This window comes from Hydra vulgaris, chromosome 10 (assembly GCF_038396675.1).
Source record: "Hydra vulgaris chromosome 10, alternate assembly HydraT2T_AEP".
Classification (NCBI taxonomy): Eukaryota; Metazoa; Cnidaria; class Hydrozoa; order Anthoathecata; family Hydridae; genus Hydra; species Hydra vulgaris.
Window position 1 is genome coordinate 45,329,670 of NC_088929.1, and position 19,210 is coordinate 45,348,879.

Consider the following 19,210-nt stretch of genomic DNA (forward strand, 5'->3'; position numbering starts at 1 on the left):
ATTTGCCTTTGGTTAACCAACAGGAATGGGACATCTTACCCAGGGATCTATTACTCAAATCATTAGAGCATTTGCCACTAATAACTGCCATTTTTATTTCATGCAAGTATTTTTGATCTGTACTCAGATTTTCAAATTTGACTTCTGGAAGTTTGCTTTGCATTTATTCATAATTTATTATTAGTAATTTTTCACAATTTTCTAATGATTGCTAATAGAACCAGCATGTGAGGATGGGCCAATAAAAAAGTAAAAATAAAACTATTTGTAAACAAAGTGAGCTCAATAACTCTATATTATTTAACAATGAAATAGTAATAAATGCATTTAGTTCATATATATATGCATATAGTAATAATGTATATTATTACTATATGCATATATATATGAACTAAATGCATTTATTACTATTTCATATATATATATGCATATAGTAATAACAAATTTACTTAATGCATTTATTACTATATCCTATAAATGCATATAGTAATATATGCATTGAGTAAATTTGTTAAATTGTTTACGCTGTAATGGCTTCAAACCAATTTTTTATACATTTATATCAAACTTCAGGATCAATGCATGGAAAACACTGGAAAAAAAAAGAATAATATTTAACAGATTTGTAACTGAACCAATAAGACAGCATATTTTCACTATTACAGCTGAATTTAAGAAAAAAAAAATTTTCCACCCACTCTCATATATATGTATATATATACATATATATATGTATATATATATATATATATATATATATATATATATATATATATATATATATATATATATATATATATATATATATTTATATATATATATATATAAAAAGACTTGATATGCTTTTTATGTATCTATTAAAACACATACAAATTTTTGCATTCTCATGAAAATATAGAATTGCAATTAATCTTTTTATTTTACTGCTTAAAAATTTTCAATTTCTTTTTAACTTAAAACTTTTATTATGAGTAGTAAATTAACTATGAGGAGCGTAGCATTTGTAGTTATAAGCAACTCATGTAAATATGAGCAACAAATGTAATTATTAGCAGCACACATAGCTTAAATATCAAACTATTAATTAAAATAGGTGGCAAATACCAAATTAAAATTTTAATTTTAAGAGTTTTAAACATTTTACTTAAATCTGTTTCTAAAATGATAAAATAAAGTATACGAAGTTTTCAAACTGCTTTTTAATTAAGTCTTTATGTAAAATAACTTTTCTTATATGTTTTGAACTGTTAAAATTTTTATTGTATAAATTTTTCTTCAAAATTTCTGTTTAGCATTATTTATTTATTTTTTTGATGCATTATTTTGTATTTACAAATATTTATAAACTTAAAAGTATATTTTAGTTATTCTATGATTGATATTAATTGCCTTCAGTTACTGGGTGTTTAGTTGAGTACTTTGTTTAACACTGTTCTATTTTTATAATAAATATAAGCATAATTAATGGTTTTAAATTTTTTTGAATACAGATGAAGTTTGGTCTACTGAAGGATGCAGTATAACTAATAGTTCCTTATCAGGTGTAATATGTGAATGTGACCATCTAACAAACTTTGCCTTATTATTGAATGTTGCTCAATCTGTAGACACATCAAATGCTGTATTCCTTGAAATTATTACATGGATTGGTTGTGGATTATCAATTGCTGGATTATTTATGACTATTGTCAGCTATTCTGTTTTTTCGTAAGTTTGATAATTATCATGTCTTATATGCATATGTATTTCCAAAATTTTTAACTAAAATAATCCCAAATTTTCCTACTAAAATAGGCTTGAGTATAAAAATTATAGTTAAATACAGTTATAATGTAATCTTAATTTCACTGTTTTTCACTTTGCAATTTATGTTAACAAATTAATAAAAATGATACAAAATGACTGTGTTAGTGAATTGTGACTGCGTACACAACTGTTTTAACAAGGCTTGCTGCCCAGTATTATGAAATAGTTAAAGTAGAAAAGTACTTTTCTTAATATGCATAATGTATTTTCTTTTATTTTCCAGCAAAAGCCTATAAAAGAAAGCCTTGATATTATATATTGGTATTCAAATCCTATATATTATTTATATATATATATATATATATATATATATATATATATATATATATATATATATATATATATATATATATATATATATATATATATATATATATATATATATATATATGTATATACAGTGGGTGCTCATATTAGAAACACTGTCTTTTTTTTGAAAATTATGTGTTAAAGGTTATTTATTATAGAAATAAAAAGGTTGCAGACTATTTTTTCGTAACTTTTGAGTGTTGCAGTCTATATTTATTACAGAAAACATACTTATTTATATTTTTTTAAAAATAATTCCACTATTGTACAAGCAAAAGATTACATATTGGTGATTTATTTTAGTATTTTGTTATCCCTCCCTTGGCACTTATTACCGCTTCTACACGTCTTGGCATACTTTCTATGCATTTTATTGCATTATTTTGAATACCTATGTTATTGTGCCAGACTTTGATCATCTTTTCAATTAATTGTAGTTTGTTGGTGATCATTTCAGAAGCAATTTCCCTTTTCACGATCTCCCACAGATTTTCAATAGGGTTTAAATCTGGTGAGTTTCCAGGCCATGGTAGCACTGGAATTTTCTTTGCTTTTAGGTACTCTGTAACCTTCTTTGCTTTATGGCATGGGGCAGAATCATGCATAAATGTAAATTTTTGGTTCTTTGGGAACCATTCCTTCAACTGTGGTACCAATCTTGTGTCAAGAACTTTTATGTATTGGTCCTGGCGCATAGTTCCCTCAACCATACATAAGCGCCCTGTTCCATATCCACTAATGACAGACCATACCATTATACTTAGAGGATGCTTTACATGTTCTAAGATGCAGTCTTTGTGGAATTTTTCTCCAGCTCGTCTACGCACAAACTGTGATTTGTTCATCAATATCTGCATTGTCGATTCATCCGAGAAACATACCTAAACAACATCAAAAAAACTTATAAGTCAAAGTTTTAATGTAGGCAAATCTCTAAATGGAATGTGTACAATTATAAATGAAGTACTTACATTTTTCCAGTCATCAACGGTCAAATGACGATGACTTTTAGCCCAAGCAAGGCGTTTTTGTTGCATTGCTAGAGTGAGCTGAGGCTTTTTAGCAGGTCGACAGCATCTAAATCCTTGTTCTTTGAGTCGGCGACGAACTGTCATTGGAGATACTGGTATTCCAGCATCTTGTATTAAAGTGGTTAGTATTCGCCTAGGCTTATTCCTATTTTCTAGGCAAATATCTCGTATTTTTCTATCGCCTCTTGGCGTTGTTAGCCATTTTCTACCACAATGTCTTGTTCGTTGAGGAGTATAATCAGCATTTTTGTCCAGATTTTTTTTTATTCGGTTGACTGTTGCGACTGAAACCTTTGTCATTGATGCTATACACCTTTGAGAATAAGAAGTATTCTTCAATAATGCTCCAACTTCTCTTTTTTTTGAGGGTGAAACATCTTTTGCCTTTCCCATATTGAACAAAACAGGTGATTCTAGTAAACCGTTATAAATTGTCAAAATTTGGAAAAAACCCTGTAACTTCATAATGAGATGAAATGCAATGTTGCCAAACTCCCAGATTAAAGTAAAAGGTACATACATACTATTTGTAAAATAAAAAAAATTATTTTGTTAAAATGTTTTGTTAATTTTGAACTTTATTCACAAAGTTTTTAAAATTTGGTTGTGTTTCTAATAATATGAGCACCCACTGTATATATATATATATATATTTATATATATATATATATATATATATATATATATATATATATATATATATATATATATATATATATATATACATATATATAAATATATAAATTTTAGCATATAATATACATCCTGATGTTTCCAAGTATATGTTAATAGATAAACATTTTACGAACAGAAATTGAAAACAAATATTATTTGTTTTGTTTGAGTTGGATACAAATATTATTTAACTGTTTTAAAATTGAAAACAAAAATAATTTTAATAGAAATTTTTGTAAAAAGAATTATGTTTACAAACAAAAGAAATAACAATTTTGAAAATTTTTCTCTTTTCAATTTTTATTTTCATTCAGATTTATGAAAAAAAAAATTCATTGCAAATAAGGAAAATTTAAAAAAAAAACTTCACTGTTTATTTTTTTTATATGAGTACCATTGTTGTTAAAATAAAAGCTTTTTATTTATATGTTAACAAAAACTTTTTTTATGTTCTTTTGTGATTCAGGTTTAAATGATTAATTAAGTTTTCAATCTTGCTCTTATAATCTTTTTTTTTTTTTTTCAGTATTTTTTGGTTACTCTGCTAATAACATTTAATCCTGTACAATGTGCCTCATATAATGCTGCCTTGCAGGACATGCTTTTCTTGGCAAAGGCTAGATTGGATTTATATTCATAATTTTTTATATTTATATTTCCAATGAAAATTCTATTGAATCTGACTTAACACTTGCACTACAATTGGTACGCATATGTACTAACAATTTTTTAAATTTACTAAATTTAAAGTTTGTACTAAAAATAGTTTTTTAATGTACACATTTGAATAGTTACTTTCCTCTTTATAGGTAATAGCCGCAAACATGTAAATACATTAAAATATTATTTTTAGTATAGTTTTTGTTTTTATAAAAAAAAATTTAATTGTTGGAACAAATTTTTACTTAGCCTTAAGGGTTAAAATACCCACTCTACTCAGTCTTTTTTGCTTTAATATATCCTCACCATATCTTATTGGTTTTAATATGTCCTCACCAAATCTTATTAGTTTTAATATGTCCTCACAAAATCTTATTGGTTTTCATATGTCCTCAACAAATCTTATTGGTTTTTAAAGTAACTTTTCATCTGTTAAATCATATCATTTGAAAATTCACCTTGAAGTTTACTTCTGTATTATATTATATAGTTTACTAGAATTCAACCTTAGAGTTTACTTCTGTATTATACTGTATAGTTTACTGGAGTTCAACCTTGGAGTTTACTTCTAAATTATACTATATAGTTTACTGGAGTTCAACCTTGATGTTTACTTCTGTATTAATTCTCCTATTTGTTACGAGGTCTTCCTTGTAAAAAATTTAGTTTAAATTTTAGATGCTTTTGTTTAAGTTCCCTCTAATTACTCACATTTTATTTTGTTATTTGTTGTTTGTTGTTTTCTCTTCCAAAGTCTGTACTCTTCTTTATGCTGTTTCTGGTTATTTTTTCTTATCTGGTTAATTTTTATTTCTCAGCCAGTATCATTGCTTATGTCAACTGGCAACCTAAATCTCTAAATGTGTTAGCATTCAAAAACAAATATATATGTAAAAAATATATAACATTTATTTATTATGAGTTTATAATTTATTGATTTTATTTTTTTTTTTTTTATAAGTTAGACAACTTTTACTTAAAAAATAAAAAAATTTTATTACAACCATAGCAGTTTTATTAACTCATAAACAAAATTTGCTTTTCAAATGTCTATTTTTTTCATGCTTTTTCACTCGAAATTTTAGCGCATTTTTTATTTTATTAAGTGAAAATTTTTTACTAATTTATTTTTTTAGGTACAAACATTTAACTATATGTTTATGGCTATTTTAATATTATTTAAGATCAGAAAAGAAGAAAGTTTAGTATTAGTTTTATAAAGTTATGATGAACACATTGGAAAAAGTTAGGATTTTTTTTATTAAAGGAATTAAAAGTAAGAAACACTGCAGCGTTATTCCAAGGAAACTTTAAACAAGTTGTAATATTTCTTACAGAACTGTGATTAAAAAATCATACTTTTAATAGAACGATTTACAAAAAGCTATGTAATTTGGCATAACACTTGCTGAGAGTATTCATAGCTTTTGAAAAATTGTCACAACAAAAGTAAAAAATGTGTAAAAATAGCAACAGAAGTGTTTTACACAAAACATTAGTTATAAAAAAAAAACGTTTTCAGACCATATTTTACATTCTCATACACATGGGGCAACTGTCTTAAAAATCTTCTGATACTATCAATTTCAACAAAGAAACTGCAGCAGTTTACTCCGACAGTTTTAAAGTCAAAACTTTACAATAATATTTCAAAAAATATACCATTATGAAAGTCAGTGCAGCTTTCAATAGTCCATTTTCAATTTTGATAGTAAATCCATTTTCTATTTTTTTTTTTTTTATTTAAATGGCTTTCGACATATTATGAAATTTTTTTTTCTTTGTTTTTTTTCCCACTCCATTTTTCCAACTCCAATTTTTTTTCCAACTTCAATATTTTTTTTTGTGTGTGTTTTTTGTTTTTTTTAGTAAGCAAAATTATTATTATTTTTTAGTTGAAGCTAGTTATTTCTATCTGTTAGAGAACATCAATATTTCTAAACTGTTGGCTCCTCTTACTCTAAATATGTATCGATTGGAGTTACCGCAATAAGTCAGCAATGAGTTGAATTCATTTTTATAAAATATTTTCTTTAAAATAATTTTAATTCATTGACAAACTTTACGTTTTTTTTGTACTATTGGTTTAAATATATAAAATACAAATATTAATACAAAACTCTTATGAAATTTAAATATCATCTATCTTTAGGAAATTGCGAAAAAAACTTGCTCCAAAAATTCTCTTAAGTTTATGTGTTAGTTTAATGTGTACGCTGATTATATTTCTTGCATCAGAAACTCCCAGCAAGCCTAGTCTTTCGTGTAAAATAGTTGCTTCATTGTTGCAGTTTTTTGTTTTGTCAACTTTCTTCTGGATGGCAATTGAAGGATTAAATTTGTATCGAATGTTTGTAAAAGTTTTTCATGGTTCATCAAGCTCACACATATTTTTCTTAAAAGCATCAGCTTTTGCCTGGGGTAAGTGTGTCATTTACATATACATTATTTTAAGTCAATGATAAATGTTTGTTGTACTATATATTGAAATATTACAAATATTTTTTGCTTATTGGTTGCTTTTAATGCCATTTGTAAACATATTAATTAAATTTTTTTCCAGTAATTCTTTTTATCTCATGGAGAGTTTATTACGTTTTATCAGTATAAAATAGCTTGTAACTTTCCCAGTCTTGGTCAAAATATACAATTACTGTTGAAAAATAATATCGGTTTATTATAATTACATAATTAGTTTGATTTTGTATTAATTTTTTCCGTTTTTTTTAATATTATTATTTTTAATTATTAATATTATTTGATAGTCTTTAAGATTGCTATTTTCAAATAATGTTAGCTGTTTGATCTTTTGTCATATATATATATATATATATATATATATATATTATATATATATATATATATATATATATATATATATATATATATATATATATATATATATATATATATATGTATTTATATATATCAAATATATCATATATATATATATATATATATATATATATATATATATATATATATATATATATATATATATATATATAAATATATATATATATATATATGTATTTATATATATCAAATATATCATATATATATATATATATATATATATATATATATATATATATATATATATATATATACATATAACATATATATATATAAATATATATATATATATATATATATGTATTTATATATATCAAATATATCGTATATATATATATATATATATATATATATATATATATATATCTTAACTTGTTTCTTAGCGCAGCGGTCTTGTTCGTCAAGGTTCTTGTTTCAGAGTTGTAGAGTTGAGAGAAAGTTATAACTGCAATTAACTAGCCTCCTTGGCCTTGGGAGTTATGTTAACAAAAATATATATATATGTATATATATATATATATATATATATATACACACATATATATTCAAATGATGAAAAACATTATGTTTGGTTATATGATATTTTTATTATTTATTTAGCGATATTTCAGCTTATATAGTATAACCTATTATCAAACTTAAAAACCGTTACACAAAATTCATAAAAGTTAAAACAAATATGAGGTCATTGTAGCATAGCAAATTTAGGCTTTATAAGTTTAACAAATAATAGTCTTCAATGGCGTGTCATCACTAAGTAACAATTGTCACAATTTAAGACATTGTCCTGCAATTTAGAGCATTGTAAGTGATGTATTTCAATTGCTTCGCCAATCTTATGCATATAGTTATTAGGAGTAACAGAAATTATTTTTGGTTTAGTCCAGTTAATTGAATCTTGACTGCAAGTGTTCTTGCACACATTGAAAAGTAAGCAAAAGACTGGGAAACTTCCTCATTTTCACATGCTTTGATGCCTTTTTCTTTTCATAGCATAACTTCCTTCTTGGAGATCTCCAATAGCAAGAACAAAAGGTAGGACTGCTGCTCCACTGCAATGTTGTTTGTGTTCGCTTCAGAGTTGTTAACAAGACAAAAAGTAGCAAGACCAAGCCCACATGTTACTAGACCAAGGACAAGGACAACGCCACATGTTACAAGGCGGAGGCCAAGAATAAGAGTTTCAAGGCCAAGTCCTATGCAAACATTTTTAAAACTTAAATTTTTGCCTTATGTGTAGGCCAATTATTAACAAAACTGTAGGCAGCAAGAGCTGTTACAATAAAATCACATGTTTTGAAATTAGGTCAATGATGTGCGCAGAATTTAACAAAGTCAATAAGAAAATATACTTGTAGATATATATGAAAGCGGACAACAAAAATACATAAAAATAAAGAGTGATAATTTTTAATTTTTAGTTTTATGTATTTTTCTTTATGAAGGCCAAGGCCAAAGCCAAAAATTTCAAGTCTAAGACCATGGCCAAGGTAAAAAGTTTCAAGGCCAATGCCTTAATTTTTGGCCTTAAAGCAAGGCCAAGACCAAGGCTATGGACTAACAACTCTGGTTCTCTTTAGGCTTTAAGCCAACAAGCTTTAATACTGCACCAATAACTTATAAATGGTACGTTGATGATAGTCATGCTCGATTTTCTAATATTGAAAACGCAAATTCTTTTTTAGATATTTTAAAATCACAAGATTTAGTATACTTTTAAATACCAAAATTCTCAAAATTCTTTGTTTTTCCACCAATCAATTTCTTCATAGATACAAATTTTCAATACATTGTAAGCAAACAATTACTAATGTATTAGTTAAACCAAATTTTTTTGAAGGTTTTATTTCAAGAGCATATAAAATATGTTCAGAACGAAATATTCAGAATGAAATTCAATTTCTTGTTAAAATGTTTTCCATAAAGGACACTCATACAAACATATTTCAGGTATCACTAAAAATTATAAACTATCACACAAAAATACAATAAACCGGCATACAGACCCTGGAAAAATTGTCATTCTGCCATCAATATTGAAACTAAGCATTATACTTATAAGAGAGTTTTGTAGAGTAGGAATAAAAACTATTAGTCTTTTTTTTTTTTTTCTTTTATTACAAAATAATAAAAATTTACAATTTTTTATAACATTAACTAAGTTTTTATGTTTTTACAATATATGGTATTACAAAGCTAGCGTAAATATATACATTTTTTGTTTTTTGAAATTTTATTACATTATTTTTGTATTTTTAATTTTTTATTTTTTTGGGTTTTTTGATTTTATATTTTTTTGTGTTTTTTGGTTTTATATTTTTTTGTATTTTTTTGTTTTTAATTTTTTTTTGCTGTTGTGCGGAAAGAAATCAAGAGTTTAGATAAAAAGAGAGAAGAAATTTCAAATTAGGTTAAGGAGAGGTTCATATAGAAAAAGGAAGATTTAGATCCAAAAAAATTAAAAAAGGAATTGCAGGACTTTTACATAAACATTACGTTACGAACACTATAGATAAAAAAAATTAATGTGCTAAAATAATGTTTCATATATTAAGGTCTGGCAGTGATTTCATATATTAAGGTCTGGCAGTGAAAACAATTAGTCGCTATGGTAATTCTTTACTTACATTTTATTTTGCAATAAATCAGTATTGCATTCAAAAAGTTATTCTGGTGTTTATCAGTTAATATGCTAATGTGGTGCGAGTTATGTTGGTGAAACAAGAAAGAAAATTTCCACATGGGTTAATGAACACAAGAAAAACATAACTTAAGGTAACTGGGATGCATCGGCAATAGTCAAACACACCCAATAATATAGTGGTTCAGTTAATTGCACTAAACCAAAAAGAATTTCTGCTACTTCTAATAACTATACGCGTAAGATTTGAAGCAATTGAAATTTAGAGCATTTACAATGCTCTAAATTGCATGAGAGTGTGATTGATATACAGTGAAGAACTCTGAGTCTATTTAGGGACACCGCCTTTTTTTTGACAATGTTAGGGGGAGGGGGGGGGGAAGTGTGACGTTTTTGAGTCCTCACGCCCCCCTTATCTTCGACTCCTTTTCTAGTTAAACCGGTGCCGCAACAATATTTTTAATCATCATATTTTCAATCGTTATTTTAATTTTTTGTGTTAATCTTGTTTAGTTTTATCCTAAGATAAGGAGTTGATTTAAAGGCATGTTTTTAAATAGGGATTCTCCATAAATTACCCAACCCTTAATTTATTTAGAATTACGCTAAATTTATTTAGAAGTAGGAGACCTAAGGCACTTATACGCTGTGATTTTCATTAAACTTAATGGGGTATTTTAATTTTTTATATAACTTAAGACTCTGAAAAAAACAACTTTAGATCTTTTTAATTTTGTTTATTAGTCAAATTTACCGTTGCGTAGTTTATACACAATCCCATACATGAATTTACCCGTGGAAGATATTAGGACTTTATTATACGATTTCGTTACAAATACCAGGCTATTAGTAAAACTTGTTTAAAGTATTTTAAACATTTATTAATTATATTTTAGTAAATTTAATTTTAGGAGTTATAAACTTTTTAAATAATTAGTATTTTTAAATGTTTAAATACTTTAAACAATTTTTATTTAATATTTACATTGCATATTATATTTGCATATATTTAATCGTGTAATATTTGTTATATTAACAAATACTATTATTTTAACTGTTATCTTTGCTTTATTAATGAATAAAGTTATTATTATTATTTTTTAAATTTATATTATTTATATAAATATATTTAGTGTCACTCCTTTAATCAGGTGTCTGCATGAGTGACTCCTTCCATGTCAATCATCTATTTTTTATTCTTAATAATAATATTTTGGTTTTATTATTTATGACATTATAGATATTCTTATTTTTGCTATTATTATTCTAAAGTTATTATTATTATTATAAATATTATTATTATTCTAAAGTTAATATTATTATTATAAATATTATTATTATTCTAAAGTTATTATTATTATTATAAACATTATTATTATTCTAAAGTTAATATTATTATTATAAATATTATTGTTATTCTAAAGTTATTATTATTATTATAAATATTATTATTATTCTAAAGTTATTATTATTATTATAAATATTATTATTATTATTCTAAAGTTAATATTATTATTATAAATATTATTATTATTCTAAAGTTATTATTATTATTATAAATATTATTATTATTCTAAAGTTATTATTATTATTATAAATATTATTATTATACTAAAGTTATTATTATAATAAATATTATTATTATTCTAAAGTTATTATTATTATTATAAATATTATTATTATACTAAAGTTATTATTATTATAAATATTATTATTATTCTAAAGTTATTATTATTATTATAAATATTATTAATTATATATCATTGCAATTAAATGATTGTAAATTTTCAGGAAAATAAATATTTTGTTGTTGTTGTTAAATAGTTTTTAAATTTGATTTTAAGGCGCCTTTTAAATTAAAGATAATTACGAAATAATTAGAAGAACAGATTTACGGTAATTACGGTAAACATAATTTAACAATATATAATTTAGTAAAACATAATTTTATATTGTTTTGATAAAAAAACATATATTTTAAAAAACATAATTTATAAAATAAATATTATATTTTTTTAATCATTAATTATAATTTAAAAAATTACGTTTGATAAATAAGTTACATTTACTATGGGTTATTTTAAACAGATCTTAACAAATTTTTTATTAAGTTATTGTAATCGTTATTGTTATTATTTTAAAAGTTAAAAAATATATATAAAAGTCGCTGAAAAATAAAAAACTTTCTGAAAAAGTTTGCATTTCGTTTTTTCGTTTTCTTCATACAAGTTTTTAAAATTAGGTTTAGTAACGTACTTACGTTAAAAAGCAGTTTCTTTTTAATTCATTGTTATAGACCTGAAGAAAAAAGAGGTAGCTAAAATAAACTGAAAATTACTTTTATACTATTGTCTTTAAATAAATTTTTTAAACTAAATTTTTTTTTCTATTTTTAACAGAAAAGCAAAAGAAAAATTAGAAAATAAATATAATTATTTAGCGCTTTTTATTGTGCACCCATACCGCTTCAGCGGTGCTAAAACAGGTCTGGGTTTTTCCCTAATATATATAATTCTATAATAATAATATTAATATAATAAATAACCCAACATGTTTTTATAATATATAGCCGAACATGATGTATCATTTAAATATAAAATATATTATTAACGACGTCACTTAAACAGTATATATATATATATATATATATATATATATATATATATATATATATATATATATATATATATATATATATATATATATTATATAAATATATATTTTTATATATGTATATATATATTATATATATATATATATATATATATATATATATATATATATATATATATATTTTAGGTATACCTTTCATAGTTTCAATAGCAACAGCTGCTATTAAACCAAACTCTTTAGGTCCTGCATCAATAGATAGCAAAGTCCCACAAGTGTAATTATTTTAAAATACCTTTCGCTTTTTTGATTTAACAACAGCGGAATTAAGCAAGTGGTTTGTAATTTTGTAATTTGTTTAAATCTAGATGTGTTGTTCAAGGATATCCATTTTACTTTGGAATACTTTTACCTGTCTGCGTTATAATGGCAGGCAATATCTGTGTACTTTTTTTTGTTCTCAGAGGTGTTAGTGTCAATTCAAATATAAATAACAAGATTGATATCAAAAAAAAAGTTCGAATTGCTTTTGCATGCTCCGCCTTGCTTGGATTAACTTGGATATTTGCGATTTTAGCTGTCGGTAAAGCTACAGCTGTATTTCAATGGTTATTTTGTATTTTTAATTCCTTACAAGGTTTTTTTGTTTTTCTGTTCTATACTGTTGGAAATAAACAAGTTAAAGTGGAATGGATGCAGTTTATAGGAAAAAAGTTTGGGTGTTTCAAGAGTGTGTCCCGTAAGTTTTTATTTAGAATATATAACTTTATATATGTGTGTGTATATATATATATATATATATATATATATATATATATATATATATATATATATATATATATATATATATATATATATATATATATATACATGAATTGACTTTTATAAATTTTTGAGTTTTTTAAAGTTAGTTACAAATTTTCTAAGTTCTTTATATTTGTTGTAGACACATCGCGAAATACTATATCCATGTCCGTTTCAATGAACACGTTGGAAACAAAGTTTTAGCAAGAAGAAGAATTTTTCAGTATCAAGAAAAAAATTTAATTTTTTAATTGGTTGATCTGTGTTAATTTTAGTTTTCGAAATAGTTTTAGAACGACGTTTTTGTTTTATAAGGACATTCTTTTAAAAGCTGTTGTTTTTGTAAAGATAATTTACACAAATATTTTTTATTATTCCTTTAAAAACCACAATACAAATTGTGCCGATTATTTACGCCATCTGAAAATGAAAATAATAATATATAGTTAAGCTACGTTAACTTAAGTATTTGTTTAGTTATTTGTTATTGTCTGTTCCTAAAATAGGTATTTCAAGTACAATATTTTTAGATATTTTTTTAAAAAAATGTCCGCTGAATATTTATGGCTACTGATTAGCTTTTTATTTACTTTTTAATAACTTTTTATTAACTTTACCGGGATAGTGCGAAATTATATTGCGAGAATGCAACAGATTTTTTTTGTTTTGTGTCTTAAAAAGTGTTGTTTAACAATAAAATTTTCTCTTTTGCAAGAAGTGATAAGTTACTTAAGCAGTGTAGAACTTTTTTTTTTACTATGTAAATCAAAAACGGGAATATGAAGAAGTTCACTGTAGGGGAGATGTGGGACACTGCTCATAATTTCATTATGGAGCGGCGTCTAATTACTGTTATTTTTATGAAAACGTATATATCTCTTTTGCTCTTTTTATGAGACATCTTTTTGCCTTCCTGCGCGTGGTAGAAACCGCTTTCTGTAAAAAATATTTTTGCTGACAGTCTAGTAATTTGCGTATGCATTTATTTTCGCCTATTGTTGCACCTTCAGTCTATTTTGTAGGGTAATGCACTTATTATCTTACATTTAGTACTTAAATTTATATTTTAGCGCTAATTGTGTAGTTTTATTTTGTCTGCTTTGCATAGATGTGAGGCGGGACAGAAAAAAGGTTGCTGTCCTACTGCTCCTTAACAGTTTTTCGTTATTTCGTTGGGGGAAACTCTGGAACATTTTGACTACAGCTATTTATAGTTTTCAAAATGAAAATATTTAAACGTTTTTAAGCAGTTTTTAATTTTAGATTTAGTTCTTATACAGTGGATTAAAAAGAGAGACCTTTTTTGAAGAAAAATTTGATTTGATTTCATGGAAAACTCGTGGTTTTTTCACGGTCATACTTATTAAAACTTAGGACTTTATTATGCGTATGCGTTCGCTGCAAATATATCACTAGTTTGATTAACCGTGTTAAGCTTTCACTACACATTGTTTACCAGTTTTCTTGTTTGCTTGTAATTTTTGTTGTTAATAAACTTTATCTTTTAAAATAAAGCATAGCAGACCATAAATGAACTTGACCGCCTAGAGTTTAAATAACAGACTCTTAGCTGATAAATTTCTTTTTGAATCTATGGTTATACTGAAAATATTTAAAATTGTTGACTAACATTTTATTTGAGTGAAGAAAAATTTTAGCCTGTTTTATTTGGGTCCACGTTTTTCACTTGATTTTTTATTAAAGAAAGTTATTTCAAATTAATATTTCTTGTTAAAGTTTTGTTACGCTAAAAGTATGATAAATAAAAATATTTAAAAGTTTAAGTTATGTTAAAAAAGTTTAAAACATATTCTACTGTTTAAAAAATGTATGTTAGTAAATTGTTAATAACTTACAATTTAATTTCTAACAAAATTTTATTAAGAGTTTGTTATTGCGACTTTTTACGCAATAACAAACTCTTAATAAAATTTTAATAAATAAACTTTTTAAATTATTCTAAGAAAAAACAATTTAGAAAATTATTTTTTTTTGGTGCTAGAAATTTTGCGATACACTTTAAAAGATATTTTATAAAAAGTCTAAGAATTAAAAATATTAAAAAATGTATATCTTTGAAACTAAATAAGCTACAGAAAAGTCTAAAACCAATTTGAAGATGAAATATATCAAGGAATTTAATGCATTTAAAATGAAAAATATTTATATTCAATGAAAAAGTTGCCTGAACTACCTACATTAAGCGATGTAAACACCTAAGTTATTATTAGGGGATTTTTTATTATTAAATTAAAATGTTTTTATAACTTAAAGGCTAAATAAATACTTTAATTACTTCTTAGGAATGTCATTTTTTAATTAAAAATCAAAATTTGACTTTTAAATAACTCAATACTAAACTTTGAATAAACTAAAAAATCTAGTATTGATCATCTGATCATTCCAGAATTTAGAGTGCTACTTTTTTGTATGATATTTTAAATTTCAAACTGTTACAACTAAGCTTAAATTGTTGCTAATTGTAAATTTAATTTCTTTTTTTGCTTAACGTTATTAAAATTAGGGAAGAGCGGGGCATGAAAGGGCACTTTCAAGGAAACAACCGCTAGTTGCGGATAAACTAATCGTAGTTAACATTGCTTTTTATAAATTTCCTAAAATTCATTGATATGAGAAATAAAAATTTATAAAAATAAGCTACAAAAACCAAAGTAACAAAACTTTTCACCAGCAAAATTTTCACGTTTTGCAAGTGGGTGGGGCAAAACGGAACAGCTAAAAAACAGCAGTTATTCGTTATTTGTAAAGCTGTTAAAATGATAAAAAAAACTTGAGGCATTTTATTGTTTACACATGTTCAGAAATTAAACTGTCAAAAAAAGTACATTAACAATCTAAACTACATACCCGTACACCCATACATTACAAAAAAAAAAAAAAATAACTAAAATAAGAATAAACAATTTTTATAATTTATTATAAAATACCTCTGATCTACTCTAACCTATACCTTATTAAACAACTAACTACTACTAAATTTAAAATTAAACAAAAAGTTATTATGGATAACATAAACTACATAAAAACATCCTGAAACTATTTCGCAACACTTTCGACGAGCTTGCTAATTTATTAACAATATGCAAATGTAGAGCAAACTTAAATATATCATATTTATCAGCAGCTTTTCTAGTTCAAAGTTCCTTTTTTCTCAAGTCTAAAACTGGATTTTATCTAGGGTTGTTCCATGGGGAAGGAGGGGGCGGAGCGTAGGAGGTGTCTAGGGAGCGTAGGGGGTGGTCTTATTTTATTAGTTGGCTAAATTGGATCTTTAGTTGGAAGTCGGCAAATGCCGGCCAATGAGGACCCTTTTTTTTGTGTGGCTTTATTCGGTAAAAAACAGATACGTCGCCCGTCTCCCCCAATATATCTTTTCAGGGCGGCCCTGATTTTATCCCATGGATGATTGATCTTTTTTATATAACTTCTCACCAAGTTATTAAAATGAGAATTTCTTTGAATATATTACTAATACTGATATTCTTAATAAAGATAAGATAAATAAGATACTAAAACTGATATTCTTAGTAAAAAATTCTATTAATATTCTTAATAAAGAAAATAAAATTTTAGATTATATATAAAATCATCAAACTGTAAAGTATCATAAAATGGCAGTAATATAGGCAACTATATAAATAACTTGCCGATACGCCCCACAAAAGTCATTTTACTAAAATTAATATTATTTAAAAAATTTAATTCCAGCCCAGTGGGCAAAAGATGTAAAAAAGACGTCTTTTGAACTTCTTTTGAACGTTTTGGACGTCTTTTAAACGTTCAAAAGACGTCTTATTTAGGTCCTGTGCCCACTGGGAGATATATTCATAAAACCAAATTCAAAAAGAGAATAAAAATTTTTTCTGAAAATTATTTACTTTTTTATAAACAAAGCAAATCAGCAAGATAATTTGATAATTTTTTTTTTTTTTTTTTTTATTATTATTTATTTATTTTGCCGTTGATAAATATTACAAAAAAGAAATTACAATAAAAGAAAAATCCTGGCCGGAGCAAGAAGAAGACAGGTTGTCTTTTCACCGAGCCCCGTCACACAAAAATTTACATGCACAATAAATGATAAAGACAAAAAGACAGTATAAATACAAAAACAAAAACAAATCAAATACTTCAGCAATAAAATAATTTGTTGCTAACAATCTTCCAGCAGAATAATTTTAAAAATAAATAAGTAAAAACGACAGAAAATCATGAAAGTTATAAAGACACAAAAAAAAATGCGTTGTTTAATTAAAAAAAAAAAAAAAAAGCAATATATGTAAACAAAAGTATTTGGGCTGATTATTTAATATCATCAAAAATATGAACGAAAAAGACAATTTTATTTTCGTTATCTTTTATACTAATGGTTAGAAACCATTTTAATAAAAGCTAAAGAAAGTGATAAAGATTTAATTTATTTTCAAACGATTCAGTCCAAACCTTTAAATTGTTTTCAAAAAAGGTATTTGAAATCTAATATATCGAATTCCATGTTCAGTAAATACCGTTTTGAATCATCCTTAAAACTTTGCAAAGTGCAGTTTAAAACGAAGTTTTGTTTTTTACTAAAGATTGGAAGAAATTTTTTCCAAACTATAGATCCCCGATATTGAATTTGGTACGAACTTAATTTAAGAAGAACTTAAGAACTTAAGAACTTAATTTATGGGAACCACAAAGTTGTTCACTGAAAATTTGGTTGGATATTTATGGGGGATTTCATTAAAGTGGGATTGAAATGTTACTGGAGAAAACCCAAGTTTTGCTTTAAACATAAATAACATTACTTGATGAATATTAAGCTTATAAATATTTAAAGCTCAAAGCTGACGTAAAAGAGGTTCGCATTGCGTTTTTTTATTTGCCCCAAATACTGTCCTGCAAGCATGTTTTTGTTTACTATAAATTTTTTTGAGTTTAGCGTGATTAGTGCTACCCCAGGAAATGTTACAGTATGAAAGATAACTGTGTATAAACGAAAAATATAAATTTTTTAAAGACTCGTTATTAAGAAAAGGTTTTGTTCGGTATAACATGGCAATATTTTTTGAGATCTTACCTTCAATATATTTAATATGAAATTTCCATGACAATTTTTTATCTAAGAGCACTCCCAGAAAGTTTGTAGTCAATTCCCTTTTAATTATTTTATTATTGATTAAAAGATTGGGTAGTTTAAGAGGAATATTCTCGGCTTTACTAGGTTTATGGAATAGGATAAATTTTGTTTTCTCTACATTTAATGATAGTCGGTTACTTATAAACCACTCGTTGAACTTATCTAATTCTTCGTTAAATGTTTTAAAAAGAACAGTAATATCTTTGTGAGAATAAAACAAATTAGTGTCATCTGCAAATAAGATAGTAATTAATACTTTTGATATTAAATATAAGTCATTTATATAAAGTAAGAACAATAATGGTCCCAAAATAGAACCTTGGGGTACTCCACAAGTTATTAAGTTGTTTTTTGAGTCTTTTGTTTCTTTAAGTACAAATTGCTTTCTGTTAGTTAAGTATGATTTAAACCAAAGTAAACTTTGATTTTTAACACCATAGTTTTCTAATTTTTTTAAAAGATTTTCATGATTTACTGTGTCGAAGGCTTTGGATAAATCAATAAAAACCCCTATTGTATTGCAATCGCTATTAAATCCATTTGATATATGCTTAACCAATTCAATTATTGCATGATTAATAATAAAAGAAACTTTTTTTATATACATATAATTTTCAAAACTTTTTTTACTACCCCTAACAGTGAACTTAAAGAACATCAAGTCTAACACCAATA

At 24.8% G+C, this 19,210-nt stretch overlaps 1 protein-coding gene across 5 annotated transcripts in view; it reads left to right on the plus strand.

Moving 5' to 3' along the window:
- LOC136085996 (adhesion G-protein coupled receptor G4-like) overlaps positions 1 to 13,754 on the plus strand; it is a 284,829-nt gene extending 271,075 nt beyond the window's left edge. For all 5 annotated transcript variants that reach the window (XM_065808127.1, XM_065808124.1, XM_065808122.1 and 2 more), the window contains 5 exons: positions 1,491 to 1,707; positions 6,634 to 6,902; positions 12,778 to 12,865; positions 12,957 to 13,327; positions 13,535 to 13,754. In XM_065808127.1, the coding sequence (XP_065664199.1) occupies positions 1,491 to 1,707; positions 6,634 to 6,902; positions 12,778 to 12,865; positions 12,957 to 13,327; positions 13,535 to 13,596 (1,007 nt within the window). In that variant the 3' untranslated portion in view covers positions 13,597 to 13,754. The remainder of the gene's footprint in view (positions 1 to 1,490; positions 1,708 to 6,633; positions 6,903 to 12,777; positions 12,866 to 12,956; positions 13,328 to 13,534) is intronic.
- Positions 13,755 to 19,210: the final 5,456 nt, after the last annotated feature.